The sequence below is a fragment of the Mustela nivalis genome (assembly GCF_964662115.1).
Source record: "Mustela nivalis genome assembly, chromosome: 14".
Taxonomy (NCBI): domain Eukaryota; kingdom Metazoa; phylum Chordata; class Mammalia; order Carnivora; family Mustelidae; genus Mustela; species Mustela nivalis.
Genome location: NC_139033.1, coordinates 6053317 through 6070680, shown reverse-complemented (window position 1 = coordinate 6070680; position 17364 = coordinate 6053317). Strand labels below are relative to the sequence as shown.

The following is a 17364-nucleotide window of genomic DNA, read 5'->3' as shown; positions in this document are numbered from 1 at the left end:
CTGGGAATGAAAGCAGAGGACGGGGCAAGCCGCCGGTTTTTAAGAAATGGGAACCGGAGACAGACAAGCCCGGCGGAAAATGGAGGGTGAAAACGAGCGTGTCAAGGTTAAAATGGGCGGCAAGAAAGGGGCAGCGGGGCCAGACAGAAAAAGGGGGGGATCCAAGAAGAGTGGGGGTCCGAATACGGACAAGCTGGATAAACCTAGGAGGACGGAAGTTCGCGGAAAGAGGCGTTGGGGACAACGGGGAGAGAAGCGAAACAGGCAGGGGTCCCGTGGGGACTCAAACCAGCTTGGATCCAACCCACGAGTCTTCAAAGGGAGGGGCTGGGTGGAAAGTAACTCGGGACACTGAGGTTAAGGTAGGAAGCACGGGTTTGGTTAGAAAGGATGTAAGTTAAGGTGGAGCCGCCGGGATAAAAGCGGGGGAGCAAGGCCAGGGCAACCTGGAGGGCAGTAAGGAAAGGGGTGGGAGGAGGAATGACCTAACAGCGAGAGTGACTTGAAGCTTCCTCTAAGAACTGCGGTTTAGCCTGGGCCTAGAAACAGGAAAGTGGGAGGTACCGTGAGATCTTGTGGGGGTTACAATGAGCTGAGCCCAGTAAAGAACTCCCAAGGCCACCCACAACTACAGGACAGCTGATAGAATTCATCTTTTCAGCCAGCCCAGCAGATGCGCGTTCTCCCTAAAGCCTGCTACCCTAGCCCTTTCGCGTTAGAAAGCATGCAGTCTGACCAAAAAGAGGCATAGACAGGGAGGGGGAAGAAAAAAAAAAAAAAAAATGGAAGAACGGGTTTCTCCGCGGGAATTTCAGTGTGAGAGAAGATCTACAAAGAATACATGTGATACTTTGTGATTACCAACACAGGGAAAGCTGGTAACAAAACAAAACTGGGGAGGCAAACCCATTTCTCCAAATCTTGTTTACTAATCAAGTCTAAATCAAGATCATGAAAGCATTTATTTAAAAATAACTTTATTCCATAATCTTTTTAAAAAAAATCCATATTATAACCTCAGAATAAATTTCTCTTACTCCCCCCCAACACACTGCACACCAAATATGAAAATGTAAATAATGCAGAGGGATCTTTGCAGCAGTTCCTGGTCACTCCCACGGTGAGTGAGAATTACCAGTTGGCACTTACTGCATCACATGAATTTTACCTGGCCAGGATGATATCACAGGTTCTGGTGCACCTTCCATCATGAGTTGTGTGCAGTCACAGGGCCTATATGTGCTATGAGAATCAGAACTAATATCAAAGCCACAGGATTGGCCGAGCCCTTTCCCAGTGTCCCCTTCTGAAATGTTGGTTGTGATAGCCGTTAAGTATTTATCTTCCTGGTTCTGATAAATAGATCTTGGAGTTCAGAACACCTGATAAGATTGTGTAACAGCACAATGTACCAACTTGGACTTTGCCACAGAGTTTGTAACCCACCGCCTCACGCTTGTAGCTTTAGGGATAAGTCATCTTAAAATAGAGGAAAGCCCTAATTTCTTTAACAATCCCTAGGACATGAAGACTGCCAGTTCCTGCACTCTGAACTGACCCAGGACTCAGATATGAGTGACAGAAGTCGTGGCTCAGCTAACACAGGGTGTATAGTGTTTGGCAATAAGATCTTGAAGCACACACATACCACACCACACACCCCGCCCCACTGCCACTGCTAGTGGAAAAACCCTGCCCCCAAGATCTCCCATCATCAGGGATGTGTCCCATCTCGTCCATGTGCAAGAGAAGAAATTCTGGAAAGCATCTCAGTGATCTTGAAGATCATTCTCTGCATTCTTAGTTAGGGATTGTTTTTCCTCTTTCTTTTCTTTTCTTTTTTAAATATGGGTGCCTCTGCAGAGTGAACTCTCAAAGTCAGGAATTTAATCATGGAAGATTCTAAGGGAGACAGATTCTGAGCTCAGTGACTTTAGAAACAACTCAAGTCTCCTGTTCTGAAACACTAACTTAGACTGGCCAGAGTGGCTAAGTCCAGGAAGTCCTGGGCAGCAGAAGCCCCAGCAAGTAAGAATTGCAGTTTGCACCTAATTCCTGAGGAGTGGAAACTGCAAGCAGCTCCTGCAATCCACGCGGCTGAGCTGGGGACAGAGGGCTCACTCCTAGTGATTTGCTCAGTTCAGTCTTTACATCCAAGAAAACAGACCCCTCCCCATCACACCGGCAGGGGAAGGCTGCAGATAACCAGCTTCTTGTCTTACTGGAGTCCCGGTCCCTGTTACTTAGAGAAAGGAAGCTCTCCTTTAAGCCCTAGCTCTTGCCCAGCAAGGGGGATGTGAACATTAAAGAACACAAACTCAAGTCAGACTTTCATGCTCGGCACAATCTTTTGCACCCTTATTACGTCTCTGACACGGAAGGGATTTGGACGAAGTGAGAAAAGAACCACCTGCAGACTGCATGGGGATCTGGAAGCAGCAGCTTACGTGCATCGGATCTCACTTCCTTCAAAACTTTGCCTTATTGATCAATGCATCCTCATACTCTCCTTAAGAAGGAGGAAGGAAACAAGTTTTCCCATACCCATTTCCAAGACTGGGAAGCTGAGGCCGGATGAACTAGTCAGCCCAAGGAATACTTCTCTCACCCTACTCCGCTGCAAAACATTTCCCCTGCCTTCTTTCAAAGCCACAGGAGAAAGGGAGGAATGGGGAAATCGGCAAGCTACTCGGGTATCACCTAAGAGGCTTTTGTACAAATATGAAACTCTGCAAAATGAGAGGTTCTAATGAAAGGCACTTCCTCTTAGGGGCCCCTGCCTCTTTTGAAAAGAACTGCACCTCCAGGGAAGCCAACGGCATCAGGAGAGCTCCGATAATGCTCTCCTCTGAAACCATCCTACAAAGAGCCGAGAGGCCCAGGCGGCAGCTTATAACCTACAGTTGACATAGTGTCTTCCACTAGAGAGGGCGGGCGAGACGAGAAAGGACATCTGCTGAACACCCGCTGGGCACTTTCCCATCCGCAATACCTCCCTCAGTCCTCACCATACCCTGTAAGGCAGGTGGGATTTTACCTATTTTACAGATGAGGAAACTGAGGCCCAGGGAGAGGTAAAGCAACGTGCCCAAGACCAGGAAACCAGTAAGGAGCAGGGCCCACATTCAAGCCCAGGTGCTTGCAAAAAAACTCCAAAACCTGAGTCAAACTGCCTCCCTCTGACTAGCACCGGTAGTGGACACCTCCTCACCTTTTCCAGGGAGGTGACATCTGCCTGGTCTTCCAGCTTACCCGGGCATTGATAAGGGAGGTGTCCCTATCACCCCACAATCTTCCCTTGCGTGTATGGGGCAAGCTGGTCACGGACATCTAATAGAATACCGGGAGCCCTGAACATGAAGGCCATTGCTCCCCCCAAACTCCTGTCCCCTCCAAATCGGCATCAGTCAACCTGGATAAAGCCAGAAGTCACAGTGAAGGGGGCACCGGAGATGCCAAATACACCTGGCCCCCCACACATTGCCCGTTCCCAACACATTTAACATCCATGAGAAAAACAGCAAATCAAACCAATTAAGGGAGAAAAAAAATGGAAGGAAATCTGTGTGTGTGTTTCTTTTTTGCTGAGCACCCCACACCATTTTCAGCCCTCAGACAGGGGGTGCGAGTCAAGTCAAAGCAGAATGAAAAGCTCATCTTCAACGCAGCCTTCCAAGCTTTTAAGACGGGATCATGGAGGACAGTTCTTTCTTCAAACGGGTCTGTCTTCTTCTTGAATGATGTCAATCCGCTCCTGACTGCTGTCGTCTGGACAGGAGGGAAAAGCAGATCGGAGTCGGAGTGGGCTCAGGGAGAGGTCGCTCCGTCCCCACCATCCGTTTTCAATCACTGCCCTTCCTAGTCCTTCACTGGCGAGCCTCGGAACTGAATTCATGGGGGAGCGAGTGAGGCAGGTGCGCGTTCCCCTTTTCTCCTGTTCTCTTCACTCAAGCTCCTCGAGACGTGCTTGATACGGTCTACCCGGCATCAGCCGGTTGCTGCCATTCCTCGCCTGGATACTCTCTCCCCTTTCTGCTTATTCAGACTCGACCGACCATCCTGAAAGACTTGCCTCATATCTTCCTCCGGCCATTAAGCGTCTCCCAACCAATGCATCCCTCAAGGCATCTCACCTCTCTCTGAGATCCTGTAATTTTTAAGCCTGTCATTCATCTGGTAATAATCAAAATTCCTCCCTGTGACAGCTCCTCTACTGCTCTCTCAAAGTCACGGTTAAATCTTGCTTCTGTTTTAAGTGTTCCTCAGTACACTCTGACTGGTCTTGTAAAGCTCCCTGCCTAGGGTTATGATCGGTCTTTTTTTTTTATTCCCCCCAACAATGCCAATAGTGTGCCTTTCCCAGAACAGGTCCTTGATACATGTCTGTCAGTTTAATTGTAGTGTGGGGCGTTGACAGTCGATCCTAGGTTAAACTACCTTCCCCACCCTTTAAAAAACTAGACTCACGGGGTGCCTGGGTGGCTCAGTGGGTTAAAGCCTCTGCCTTCGGCTCAGGTCATGGTCCCAGGGTCCTAGGATCGAGCCCCACGTCAGGCTCTCTGCTAGGCAGGGAGCCTGCTTCCCTCTCTCTCTCTGCCTGCCTCTCTGCCTACTTGTGATCTCTGTCTGTCAAATAAATAATTTAAAAATCTTAAAAAAAAAAAAAACAACTAGACTCACCTCTTGGGGATTCTTACGGGGACTCCCACTGCCCCCAGCAGAGTGCTTGGAAGGCGAAAGGACTCACCTTGCAGAGCCTGGAGCCCGTTGCCCATCCAGTCGACATTCCCGTTCACCAGTGCGGTCACTCTGTGAATGTGGCCATGCTTACGGGTTTCTTCTGGTGACTCCTCCCGCTCATTTGTTTCTTCCTCTTCTTCTTCCTCTTCTTCAGCACCATCTTCCTCCTCTACCTCTTCCTCTTCTTCTGAATCCACCAAAACCATGACATCACCCATGTCTTGTCCCCTAATTTCCAAAGGGGGAGAAATAATCAAGAAGTTACCTCATTCTTCCCGCCCCCCAACATCAACCCTCACTGAACAGAAAACACTAGATTTATGGCAACCTCTTTGGTAACATGGAAAATCCTTTGTGTGTTCACCTCGTTTAAGAGAGGATAGTGTGTAAGGGCGCCTGGATGGCTCAGTGGGTAAAAGCCTCTGCCTTCAGCTCAGGTCATGATCCCAGGGTCCTGGGATCAAGCCCCACATTGGGCTCTCTGCTCAGCAGGGAGCCTGCTTCCCCCTCACTCTCTGCCTGCTTCTCTGCCTACTTGTGATCTCTGTCTGTCAAATAAATAAATAAAATTAAAAAAAAAAAAAGAGAGAGAGAGAGAGAAGACAGCATGATTGTAATGTCAGAGATATTGACAGATTCCTGTAGACTATGCACATTTTCCCGGGTGGGTTTTATTACTTCTCCCTGCTCCTTGGGCAGGTGACCCTTCATCCCAGGAACCTACCATTTCAGTTCCCCTTGCAGCACTCTCTCAAAGTCATGGTTAAAAGTCTTGGTTCCCTTTTAAGTTTCCCCAAGTTTTCTCCGGTGCACTCTGACTGCTCTTGTAAAGCTCCCTGCCTACAGAGTACACAAAGGCTACATTCCTTTCCTGAAATACTATTTATTTCTGCTCTACTTACTGAAATGTTGCCTCCTACTCATCCTTCAAGGCCCAGGTAAAGTCCTCGTCTACCCCGCAAGCCCTGAGCCGTGGACTGCACTTGGAGTCCATGCCCAGCAGTTACCATGAATTCTTCTCTAGTTCATTGCTGGTTCTGCCCACCCGGCCAGGCTATATACACAATGCCCTGGGCCAGTCACAGTGCCAGGAGCCTTACATTTTCATATAATCTTCAGTTTCCTGCTGGGAAATGGATGAGGAGACAGAGGCTCCGAGAAATTGAGAGGGATTTTTCCGGGAACAGAGGGCCCGGGAGTGGGAGAGGTACAATCCGAACCCAGGTCTCCTAGTTCCAAAGCGTTTTTCCATGATGCTTGCTGCCTCCTCCTGCGAGAAATAAGTCTGGGGAACGAAAGACTCACTGGGAAGATGGCGCTCGAATACAGGGCAGTAAAGGTAACATTTTCCTATGAAAGATCATCCCAGAACAGCAATATCCCTTCATAAACTGGTTAAGAGGGACAAAGAGAAGAGTTTTTTGCTCCAACCCAGAATGTCTTTGGGAAATGATGACACACGTTCCATTTAGTCACCTTGCCCCTACTGAGGTTTCCCTTTTTTTTAAAGTGGGGTTTTTTTTTTTTTTAAAGATTTTATTTAGTTATTTGACAGAGATCACAAGTAGGCAGAGAGGCAGGCAGAGAGAGAGGAGGGGAAGCAGGCTCCCTGCTGAACAGAGAGCCCGACGCAGGGCTCGATCCCAGGACCCTGGGATCATGACCTTGGCTGAAGGCAGAGGCTTAACCCACTGAGCCACCCAGGTGCCCCTGGATTTTCTTTTTTAAAGATTTATTTATTTATTTATTATTATTATTTTTTAAAGATTTTATTTATTTATTTGACAGAGAGAAATCACAAGTAGACAGAGAGGCAGGCAGAGAGAGAGAGGAGGAAGCAGACTCCCTGCTGAGCAGAGAGCCCGATGTGGGACTCGATCCCAGGACCCTGAGATCATGACCTGAGCCGAAGGCAGCGGCTCAATCCACTGAGCCACCCAGGCGCCCCTAAAGATTTATTTATTAAAAGATATTTGGGGCGCCTGGGTGGCTCAGTGGGTTTGGGCCTCTGCCTTCAGCTTGGGTCATGATCTCAGGGTGCTGGGATTGGGTCCCACATCGTGCTCTCTGCACGGCGGGGAGCCTGCTTCCCTCTCTCTCTGCTTGACTCTCTGCCTACTTGTGATCTCTGTCGAATAAATTAAGAAAAATCTTTAAAAAAAAAAAAAGATTTTTATTTATTTATTTGAGAGAGAGAGAGAATATGAGATGGAGGAGGGCCAAAGGGGGAAGCAGACTCCCCCCGAGCAGAGAGCCCAATGTGGGACTCAATCCTGGGACTCTGGGATCATGACCCGAGCTGAAGGCAGACACCCAACCAACTGAGCCACCCAGGCGCCCTAAGACTTTATTTTTTCAGAGACAGAGAGTGTGCAAGCATGGGGAGGAGCTGAGGGAGAGCAACAAGCAGAATCCACGCTGAGCGCCGAGCCCGACTCAGAGCTCAATCCATGACCCTGAGATCATGACCTGAGCCCAATCAAGAGTCAGACGCTTAACTGACTAAGCCACCCAGGCACCCCCTGAGATCTCCTCTTGGGAGGGATTCCTGGCCGTGCTCAGACTAATCTTCCAAAACATGCTGTGAGACTAGGACTTGTTCTTCCTTTCAGCTCTTTTTAGAAAATTAAATAAATGCACCCATGCCTGGGCTCATGCACACACACCCCGCCTTTATGCTTCAGTGAGAGCCCGGCAAGTGCCCCGCCCTGAGGTCTGGCATTATGACAAGAGCATAGACTCTGCAATCAGTGAGACCTGGATCTGAACGCAGGTGCTGCCATTCATTTCCTGGATGAGCTTGCAGAAACTACTCACTGCCCTGACCGTCCATCTCCTTATGTGGCAAATAGAGGTGCCACCACCACCCTGAAGAGCTTATGAAACAGTCTCTAACGAGGACTAGCGAAGGCCCTCACCCAGGGTCTGGCCCATGCCGGGTCCTCCACAGTGGCCGCCATGACTGCTCTTGCAAAAGAAAAACACAGCGGCGAACACAGACCATGGAAATGGGTTTTTGACTCGATTCTAGGAACACTCACCTGAAAGTGTTTCCTACTGAAGGGAAAAAAGGAAAAAAAAATTAATATCCAATAACATCCCCTTCAGCCTCTCAAAAGTTTTTAATCTGACATTTACAAAAGAATGGAGAAATGAGAAAATGGACCCAACAGGACAGGTGACAGGGTGGTCAGGAATGGTATACTTAATTTATTCATTATTGCACATCTGGACCCAGTCAAGAAGTCTATAGAATGGGACCTCAGGTAGGACAACAACTGGGGCCTCCTTCCCCCTGCCACACCCTTTCAAGAAGCCTCAAAAGTAAACAAAGGGGCCCAAGAAATCCTTACCTTTCCAGCAGAACATAGGGCTATAATACAGCATAAGCCCTGAGATAATGGCCAGTCCCAGCAGCAGGAGGCTCACAATGGTTCCCACAATTCCCCCGATATTTAAAGGTTCTGCAAAGACAAATCACACTGTTGATTCTTCCATCTGACACATGTGCTGGTCAAAGAGCAACGTCTCCCTTCCTCTGCCTGGGTCTTGGTCTTGTTTTGGTTCCATCATCTCCAGCAAGGCACATGACCTCTCCATAAAGCAAGATAAAATCTCATTTCCCAACCTCAGAGAGTTTGTAGGGAAGCAAATGAAGTGTGTGATGCAAAGGAAGACTGGAAAGTTAAAATCTCCAGCCATCGAGACTGTTTACAAGGCCACAGAAATGAAGAGGGTGAGCTATTGCTGCTGTGATGAACAGTGATGAATGGCGCAGACAGAACATCCGAGAACGGACCACACATAAAAGAAAATGTGATAATGACATATTAGTGAGTAAAAGAGGAATTACTCAAGAACGGTGCTGGAGGGACGCCTGGGTGGCTCAGTGGGTTAAAGCCTCTGCCTTTGGCTCAGGTCATGATCCCAGGGTCCTGGGATCGAGCCCGCATCAGACTCTCTGCTCAGCGGGGAGCTTGCTTCCCCCCCTCTCTCTGCCTACTTGTGATCTGTCTGTCAAATAAATAAATAAAATCTTTAAAAAAAAAATAAAGTGCCAATTTGATCATAACTTTAAAAAAAAAATGGTGCTGGAAGCCATGGCTATCCAAATTTGGGTGAGGGAGAAATGAGATCCCCACACCTCACACCTTTCACAAAAATCAATTCTAGGTAGAGTACAGATTTAACTGTAAAAGGCAAAACATTAAAACTTTTTAGAAGTATAGGATAGTATCTCTGCAGCCATAGGGGAGATAAGGTTTCTTGAGACACAGAAATTGTTAATGATATGATTCATAAAATTAACTGCATGAAAGGAAGAATGTCTGCTAGTCAAAGGATAGCAGAAAGAAAGCCAAAAAAAAAAAAAAAAAAAAAAAAACCCCAAAACCAAAAAACAAAAAAGAGGCAAACAAGCTAAATGGAGGTATTTGTAACACGTAAAATTACAAGGGATCAGTAGCAGAGGTTCTAAAGAACTCCTACATATGGGGCACCTGGGTGGCTCAGTGGGTTAAAGCCTCTGTCTTCAGCTCAGGACCATGACCCCAGGGTGCTGGGATCGAGCCCCGCATCGGTTTCCCTGCTTCCTCCTCTCTCTCTGCCTGCCTCTCTGCCTACTTGTGATCTCTCTCTGTCAAATAAATAAATAAAATCTTAAAAAAAAAAAATTCTTAAAAAAAAAAAAAAAAAGAACTCCTACATATCTACAAGAAAGGGAAGATGTCAAAAGGCACAAGTGAGTATTTCACAGAAAAAACACACAAACAGCAAACATATGAAATAATTCTCAATCTTCTTAGTTACCACAGAAGGGCCAATCAGAATGACAGTAAGATTCTAATTTACACGTAATTAAGGGGCAAAAATCACAAAACTGGAAAGCGAAAATGCGGAAATGCGGAACAATTCAACACTCTTAGATAACCGCTGTTGTGAACAGAAATTGGCATGACCACTTTGGAAAATAATTTGCTATTATCCCAGAAAGATACAAATGTGCATAACCTTTCCTTTCTCTTCCGTCCACATATATCCTAGAGAAATATTTGCTGGGGATCTGCTATATATATGTACACAAGGAGCTGGGTCAAAGATTTTCATGGCAACATTTTTTGCTCATCACAATAACGACAACAAAATCAGAAACAATACAAAGGTCCATCAGCAGGAAAATTAGTAACTTAGTTGTGGAATCATGACACAGTAGGAAATCCTACAGGAGTGAAGAGGTACAACATATAATTACAGTAAGAACAAAATGCAGAGTGGAAACAGCAAGTATTTCACTAGGTAGAAACAGTTTTCTTGAATAAAAAAATTCAGAATAGTGCTTACCTTTTTCAGGAGGCCCAGAATGAGACTGGAAAGGGGTCTAGAGGTAGGGTTGGCCGAAAAAAATATAGCATGCCCATTTAATTTGGATTTCAGATAAACAATGAGTTCCATTTTAGAATAAGTATGTCCCACGGAAAATGTGGGATATACTTACACTAAAAAAAAAAAAAAGCCTTGTTTTTCTGATATGCAAATTCAAGCAGGCATCTTATTCTTTTTTTTTTTTTAAGCTTTGTCATTTTCTAAATTTGGCCACACTACCTACAAATAACTAGCATTGTAGGCACCGCTCTGTATCCTAAGCAGGATGGTAGTTTCTCAAGTGTTCATTTCACTATTATGACTTACATTTTTCATATTTTTAATATATATATTTTATATTTATAATATATATATTCTTTGGGATGCAATTATTTTTTAAGTTCTATTTTATTATTTTTCAGTTATCTCTACAGTCAGTGTGGGGTTCTGACACACGACGCTGGGATCCAGAGTTGCACGCTCTCCCGATGGAGCCAGCCAGCTAGGCGCCCCAACGTAATTTTTTTTTTAATCCCTATGCAGTGTTACAGATTTACGACTGGGTAATAGTTTTTCCACCTTGTCAAGTCACAGGCAAGCGGGTACACCTCCTCCCTGATGGCAGTGACCCACGTAAGGGGAAGAACCAAGCTGTCCCCATGCTGGTGCCTGGTCCTCTGAAGCATTCCACCATCCTCCTTCGGGGTCCCCTCCCCCTCACTCACCTTTCACGCTCAGCCAGATGTCCACCTCCCGCACCCCCACTGGGTTCTCCGCCCGACAGACATAGTAGCCCTCATCCAGCGCCTGGGAGCAGTTGCGGATGGTGAGCGTGGAACTCTGGCCATCCTGAGTGATGAGGTAGCGGTCACTGGGCTGGATGGCCACCTCGGGCTGGGTGAGGTTCCTGAGCCACAGGATCTTGGCAGGCGGGTAGGCTCTGGACACTTGGCAGGTGAATGTAACACTGCCCCCCACGAAGCAAGTCTTCATGGGCTCAGAGAGAAGGGAGGGGCTTCCTGGTGACCAGAAAGTAAAGAAAAATAAATATTCAGGGAGATTCAAGCCACAGCCTGAGCTTTTCAAGAATGTTATTACCTTCCTGATGAAGCCACTCAGGGAATTTCTGTCCTGCACTTGGTCTCATGTAATAATAAAAGCTAACATTTATTAAGCATCTACTATGGTCTAGACACTGTTAAACATATTAACCCCATTTTGCAGATGAAGAAACTGAGACCCAGAGCAAGTTAAGTAACTTGCTCAAAGGTACACAACTAAATTAAGTGGGGCACCTAGGATTTGGGGTGAAATCAACATTTTTATTTTGGTCCTAGTTTGCTGAAGCCGGAGGGGGTTCCTGGGACATGGAGCTTTCAGTGAGAAAACTGGGAAAAACTCTTTCAGTTGAAAGGGAGAGAGAGGGAGAGAAGGGTTGAGGGAAGAACATGTGGGGAGAGGAGCAGAGTGGGAAAGAGAGAATCCCCACGAGACTCCTGGCTGAGCACAGAGCTGGACGCAGGGCTCGATCTCACAACCCTGAGATCATGACCTGAGCCGAAATCAAGAGTCAGACACTCAACTGACTGAGCCAGCCAGGAGCCCTGAGTTGGTTACTCTTGTAAGCCCAAATTGCCAAACTTCTGTAGCCCGCATTCCCCGTCTAAGCTCTAGGCTTCCATGCATCACAGCCACGCTGCTCATACAAAGAATGGGCACCCAGCCTGCCAAGAGCGCTCTACGAGACAGTAAGGCAGCTGCATTAGTTTCCTTTTGCTGCTGTAACAAACTGCTACAAATGGAGTGATTTAAAACAACACAAATTTATTCTTTTCTAGTTCTGGAGGTCCGAAGTTGGAAGTGATCGTAGGGGGCTGGAATCAAAGTGTTGGCAGGGCTCATTCCTTCTGGCAGCTCCAGGGGTGGGGATGCAAATCCATTTCCTTGCTCTCAGCTTTCCGCAGCCACCCGCATTCCCTGGCTCCTGGCCCCTCCTTGCATCACTCCAACCTCTGACATCTGTCATCACGTCTCCTGCTACCGAGTCCAACCCTCCTGCCTCCCTTTTAGGAGTACCCTTGTGATAGATGACATGGGGCCCATTCCAACAATCCAGGATAATCTCCCCATCTCGAGATCTTAATCCCAGCAGCAAAGTCTCTCTTACCACGTAAGGGAAAGCCCCAGGGATTAGGACACGGACATCTTTGTTGGAGGAGCATTAGTCTGTCTATCACAAGTCTGTCCTAGACAGCTCCCAATGCAGTGTCCCTACAGCCTTGGGGTCTGCTCTAAGTGGGACATGGAGAACTGTAAGGTCTCCAATAGCGATCCGTTTATTTTCTTTGCAGCAGAAGCCTTTTCCCAAAACATACGCCCTCCTGGGAAGGGTCGCAGATTTATCTTGGGTGATATATTAAACCTGTATTTTCAGCAGCTGAAGGATACAGAGTGGCATGTTGGGTTCCTGCCCGGGAGAGCAAAACCCTACACTTTCCATCCACAGTTGTTCCAAGAGAGAATCTAGGGTTTCACGCCTGGCACCCTGGGAAGAGGGAATGGGGGAATGGATGTTGGGGGGGGCAATGTGGGGGTGGGGAACAGCCCAAAGCCTCTCCTTCTAAATCAGGTCAGCAAAAGAGAAACCCCAAACCCAGGTTTGCTCAGGAAACTTACGTTACACCCCTTTCTGGATCAACCATCAGGCCCCTGCCCATTATTAAATCCCACCTTCCCCTCTCTCTCCTTAACTCGTATCTCCTTTGGAGTCACAAAGCCAGCAGCACTGACAAGCCTCATCAGTATGTTGGAATTCGGGGGCCCCCCTCAAACCAAAACTTGAGAAGTGGCCTCCTCATTCTGTATAAAAAACAAAACGAGCTACCCTCCAGGGGACCCCCCCCCCACTCCCCACAAACAAAGGTTATATATATATATTTTTTTAATCTTTTTTTTAAAGGTTTTTTTTAAATTTATTTATTTGACAGAGAGATCACTAGTAGGCAGAGAGGCAGGCAGAGAGAGAGGAGGAAGCAGGCTCCCTGCCAAGCAGAGAGCCTGAGGCAGGGCTCGATCCCAGGACCCTGGGATACTGACCTGAGCCGAAGGCAGAGGCTTTTAACCCACTGAGCCACCCAGGCGCCCCAAAATCTTTTTTAAAGATTTTATTTATTTACTTGACAGACAGAATCACAAGGAGACAGAGAAAGAAAGGAGGAAGCAGGCTCCCTGCTGAGCAGAGAGCCCGGTGCGGGGCTCGATCCCAGGACCCTGAGATCATGACCCGAACCAAAGACAGAGGCTTAACACACTGAGCCACCCAGGTGCCCCAAAGGTCATATATATTAATATGCTTTTGTCAAACACAGCATTAACCCTCAAAAATCTGAGTCACCCCCATAGCCTGTGTGGCACCTAGACATTCAAAGAGTTTCTTTCACTTAAGAGGATGCTCTATGCAAAGGTGGGGTCCGGGGTGGAGGTGGGGAGCAGGGCCCTCACAGATCTAGAAGAGATCGCAACACATCAGCCTTCACACCATGGGCTGATTAGTGCTTCAGACTCTCCCGATTTGAGCAGTCTTCTTCAGTGTAGGGGCTACAAGGAGTTTAAAGAGAGATGTGGGCAGGACAAGTCCCCCCAAAGTGTCACTTCTCATTGTTTTGGGGGCTGCACTGTTCTGCATCCCAAAGGTGGGAATTAACATTGTGTTTCTTTTCTTTTTCTTTTTCTTTTTTTTTTTTTTGTTTTAAGTAAGCTCCATGCCCAATGTGGGGTTTGAACTCATGACCCTGAGACGAAGAGTTGCATGCTCTACAGACCGAGGCAGCTAGGCGCGCCTACCATTGCTTTTCAATGGTTTACTGGTCCTGCCAAGTGAAATGATCCAGACTCCCTCTCCCCAGCTATTCAAAGTGCGGCGCCCAGACCAGCGGCATCGGCACTTCCTGACAGCTGGTTAGAAATGCAGAGTCTCAGGTCCATCCCAAACCCACAGAATCAGAATCTGCCTTTTCACCAGACCCCCAGGAGACCTGGATGGACATCAAGGCTGAGATGCTCTGGGCTCACGTGACCAAGAGGGAAGAGGGGAGAACTGGACAATGTCAGGGTCAGGAAGGTTCTAGGCTCTTGTGCCTGCTTCCTCTCCAGTCAGCTTTTTTCTCCAGACACGTTTATTCATCCTGAGCTCGAATCAGAATCACTGGCCCAGTCTCAGGGGCCATAGGAATGGTGACTGAGCTAAGATCTGCATAAAGAAATGAAGGGATGGGGGGAAATCACACCAAATCCGTCACCTGCTGCTGCCTTTTTCCCCCTCTGTCAGGGTCAGTCCGTTACTCAGCCTTTTCTGGGGTCTTACTGTCCACACACGCTTCGGGAGTCTTCACTACACACCACTCTGAACGTGTCCTGCTTCCAGCCGTAGGGTCACGCCCAGTGCCTCTGCTCCATCATCCACAAAATGGAGTGCAGAGCATCTGCCCAAAACTCATGTCCACCTGGAACCCCAGAATGTGACCTTATTTGGAAACAGGGTCTTTGCAGATATGACAAGCTAAGGATCTCAAGATGAAATCCTCCTGGGTTTAGCGTGGGCACTAAACCCAGGGGCTGGTGTCTTGGGAGAGGAGGAGAAGACACAGAGAGACACGCACAGGGAGAAGGCCACCAGCCAAGGAAGACCTGGCAGCTCTGTAAGAGGCATGGAAGGATCCTCTCCTGGAACCTTCGATGGGAGCATGACTCTGCCAATACCTTGATTTTGGGCTTCTAGCCTCCAGCTCCCAGGGTGACTGACCGTGTGGAAAGAACATTGAGCACAGCACCTTGCACACGCTTTGCACTCAGTAAATGTCAATGTCACTATTACTGTGATATTACCTGTTTCATGGTTCTCAGACTTCTCTTTACCGGTAAATTTTAAGTCCTTCAAAGGTCAGGACCCGGTAATTCCTCCATAGGACCCAGTGCCATGCTGAGTACATAACTCTTACTCAAAAAGATTTGCTGGACTAGGTCCTGAGGAAGGAGGTCCCCAAGGGAGGCAAGGGTTCTGGGGTCAGACCAGCCTGGGCTAAGTGACGGCTTCAGTCACTTACAAGCTGGGTCACTCTTGGCTAAGTCAGTTCACACCGTGTCACATCTGCAACTTACAAACTGTTCTGTCTAACCCACAGGCTATTGTGAGGCTTACAAACAACATGTTGGATGATCTGGAAACAGGCAAAGAACCTCTGAGCCCGGAAACCCTAAAAGAGCAGGACTGACAGAGGGAACCCCTTCAAAATCAGAAACTGTGAATCACCAGCAGGAATAAGGCACAAATGTAGTATAGGGGCCAATGGTGACAGAAAAATACCTATGACAGACATGACAGTTCTATGAAATTAATTGATAGAGTTAATATAAAGTGTTCTTAGGGAATAATAGGAAAAGATGAACTCAATAGAAAAATGGACAAGATATGAACAGATAATTCATGCATAATATATAGAGACCCAAGAAGCATATAAAAATTGCCAACCCCACTAGGATCAAAGAAACCCAAATTACAACAGTTATGCCATGTCCTAATGAACAAATAGGAAAAGTCTTAAAAAATTAATGACACTCCATGTCAATGGAAATACCAGGAATGGAGTACTCGTACACAGTCTTTGGGAGTCACTGCTGTAGGTAGGGGTCTTGTGTGGTAATGGAAATGTTCTGGAAGTACACAGCAGCAAAGGTAAGTACAACAATGTGAACGTCCTAAAAGCCACCACATTATACACTTTGAAATAGTGACGTTCATATTATGTGAGTTATATCTCGTCAAAAGTAAAATTGCAAATTACCAGTTGGGTTGGATTTGGCCCATGGGCCATCATGTGCCAAGCCATGTTGTAATGCAGAAAGTGAGTCTTGGTCCCTTCTGTTGCCCAAGGCCAGCCAGGCACTGGACACAGATGGGACCGCTGGGACATGTTTGTTGAATGAGTCAGTGGGGAAGAGACGACCATGTGAATGCCACTTGCCTGAGAAAAGAGCAACTTCTAGAACACCAAGGCTCTCTTCTCAGCAGGCCAGCGCTCCATCACCGCCTCTCTGAGGATTAACCCGACAGGCCGAGAGGAAGACCCTCACCATGGCCAGCAAAGCCCAACACTAGAGAGTGTGGCAAGTGTAAGCAAGAGTCCTTGCTCACTGTTGTATTAGATCCCCAGGGCTGCTATCGCAAAACACCACAAACTGGGTAGCCTCAAGCAATGGAAATCCATTCTCTCACAGCTCAGAAACTCAGAAGTCTGAAATCAAGGTGTCAGCAGGCTTGATTCCTTTGGAGGCTCTTGAGGAGACACCATGCCATGCCTCTGTCTTGGCTTCTGGGCGTCGCGGGTAATCATGGGCATTCTGGGCTTGGAGGTGCATCACTACAGTCCCAACCTCCATTATCATGTGGCATTCTCCCCGTGTGTCCATGTCCAAATGGCCCTCTTCTTGTAAGGATACCAGTCACAGTACTGGAGCCCACCCTAACCCAGTATAACCTCATCTCAACTTCATCACATCTGCAAAGACTCTTATTTCAAATATGGCCACGTCCACAGGTACCTAGGATTAGGACTTGAACGGGTCTTTTTGGGGGAGACCCAATTCAACCCTCAACAGCCATCTAGCCTCATGGGTACCTCATGTGCGACACTCCGGCTACCCTGGTTTTCTCTCAGCTCCTCAAATGCCAGGTACGTATCCACCTCGGGGTCTCAGCATTTGCTGTTTCCTCTGCCAGGAACACTCAGCCCCCCTGGCCAGCTCCTTCTCATCCTTCAGGTCTTAGCTCGAAAATGCTACCACCACAAGGAGACCTCCCTGCTCCCTAGGAAGAGTGGCCCACTTCCTAGAAGAGACTCTTGAACACACCCCGTCTCATCCTCCTCACAAGTATTGTCACGACCTACCTCCCTTGTGTTTGAACTTTCTGTCCTCCCCTCGCCCCCAACCCCACACGTAAGAGCTTGAGCTCTATGAGAGAGGGATGGTCGTGGTTTCAAAAACATGTCCAGGAATCACGTGACCTTCTTCCCTTCAAAAAGTGGAGCCCAATTCCACCCACTCCCCTTGAAAGTGGAGCCAGACTGAGTGACTCATTTCTAATGAACACAAAAGGCAGTCGGGATGCCATGTGACTTCTGAGGTCAGGTTGTTCAGAGAAAGGGTAGCATCAGCCTGGCTTGCTCCCTCTTGCATCAGTTGGTCTTGGGAAAGCCAGAGCCACGT

At 47.6% G+C, this 17364-nt stretch overlaps 1 protein-coding gene across 2 annotated transcripts in view; it reads right to left on the bottom strand.

Moving 5' to 3' along the window:
• Window positions 1-960: 960 nt before the first annotated feature.
• VSIG10 (V-set and immunoglobulin domain containing 10) overlaps window positions 961-17364 on the bottom strand; it is a 38147-nt gene continuing 21743 nt past the window's right edge. For both annotated transcript variants that reach the window (XM_082699781.1, XM_082699780.1), the window contains 5 exons: window positions 10827-11120; window positions 8094-8204; window positions 7782-7797; window positions 4748-4968; window positions 961-3768 (listed from right to left, as the gene is read on the bottom strand). In XM_082699781.1, the coding sequence (XP_082555907.1) occupies window positions 3713-3768; window positions 4748-4968; window positions 7782-7797; window positions 8094-8204; window positions 10827-11120 (698 nt within the window). In that variant the 3' untranslated portion in view covers window positions 961-3712. The remainder of the gene's footprint in view (window positions 3769-4747; window positions 4969-7781; window positions 7798-8093; window positions 8205-10826; window positions 11121-17364) is intronic.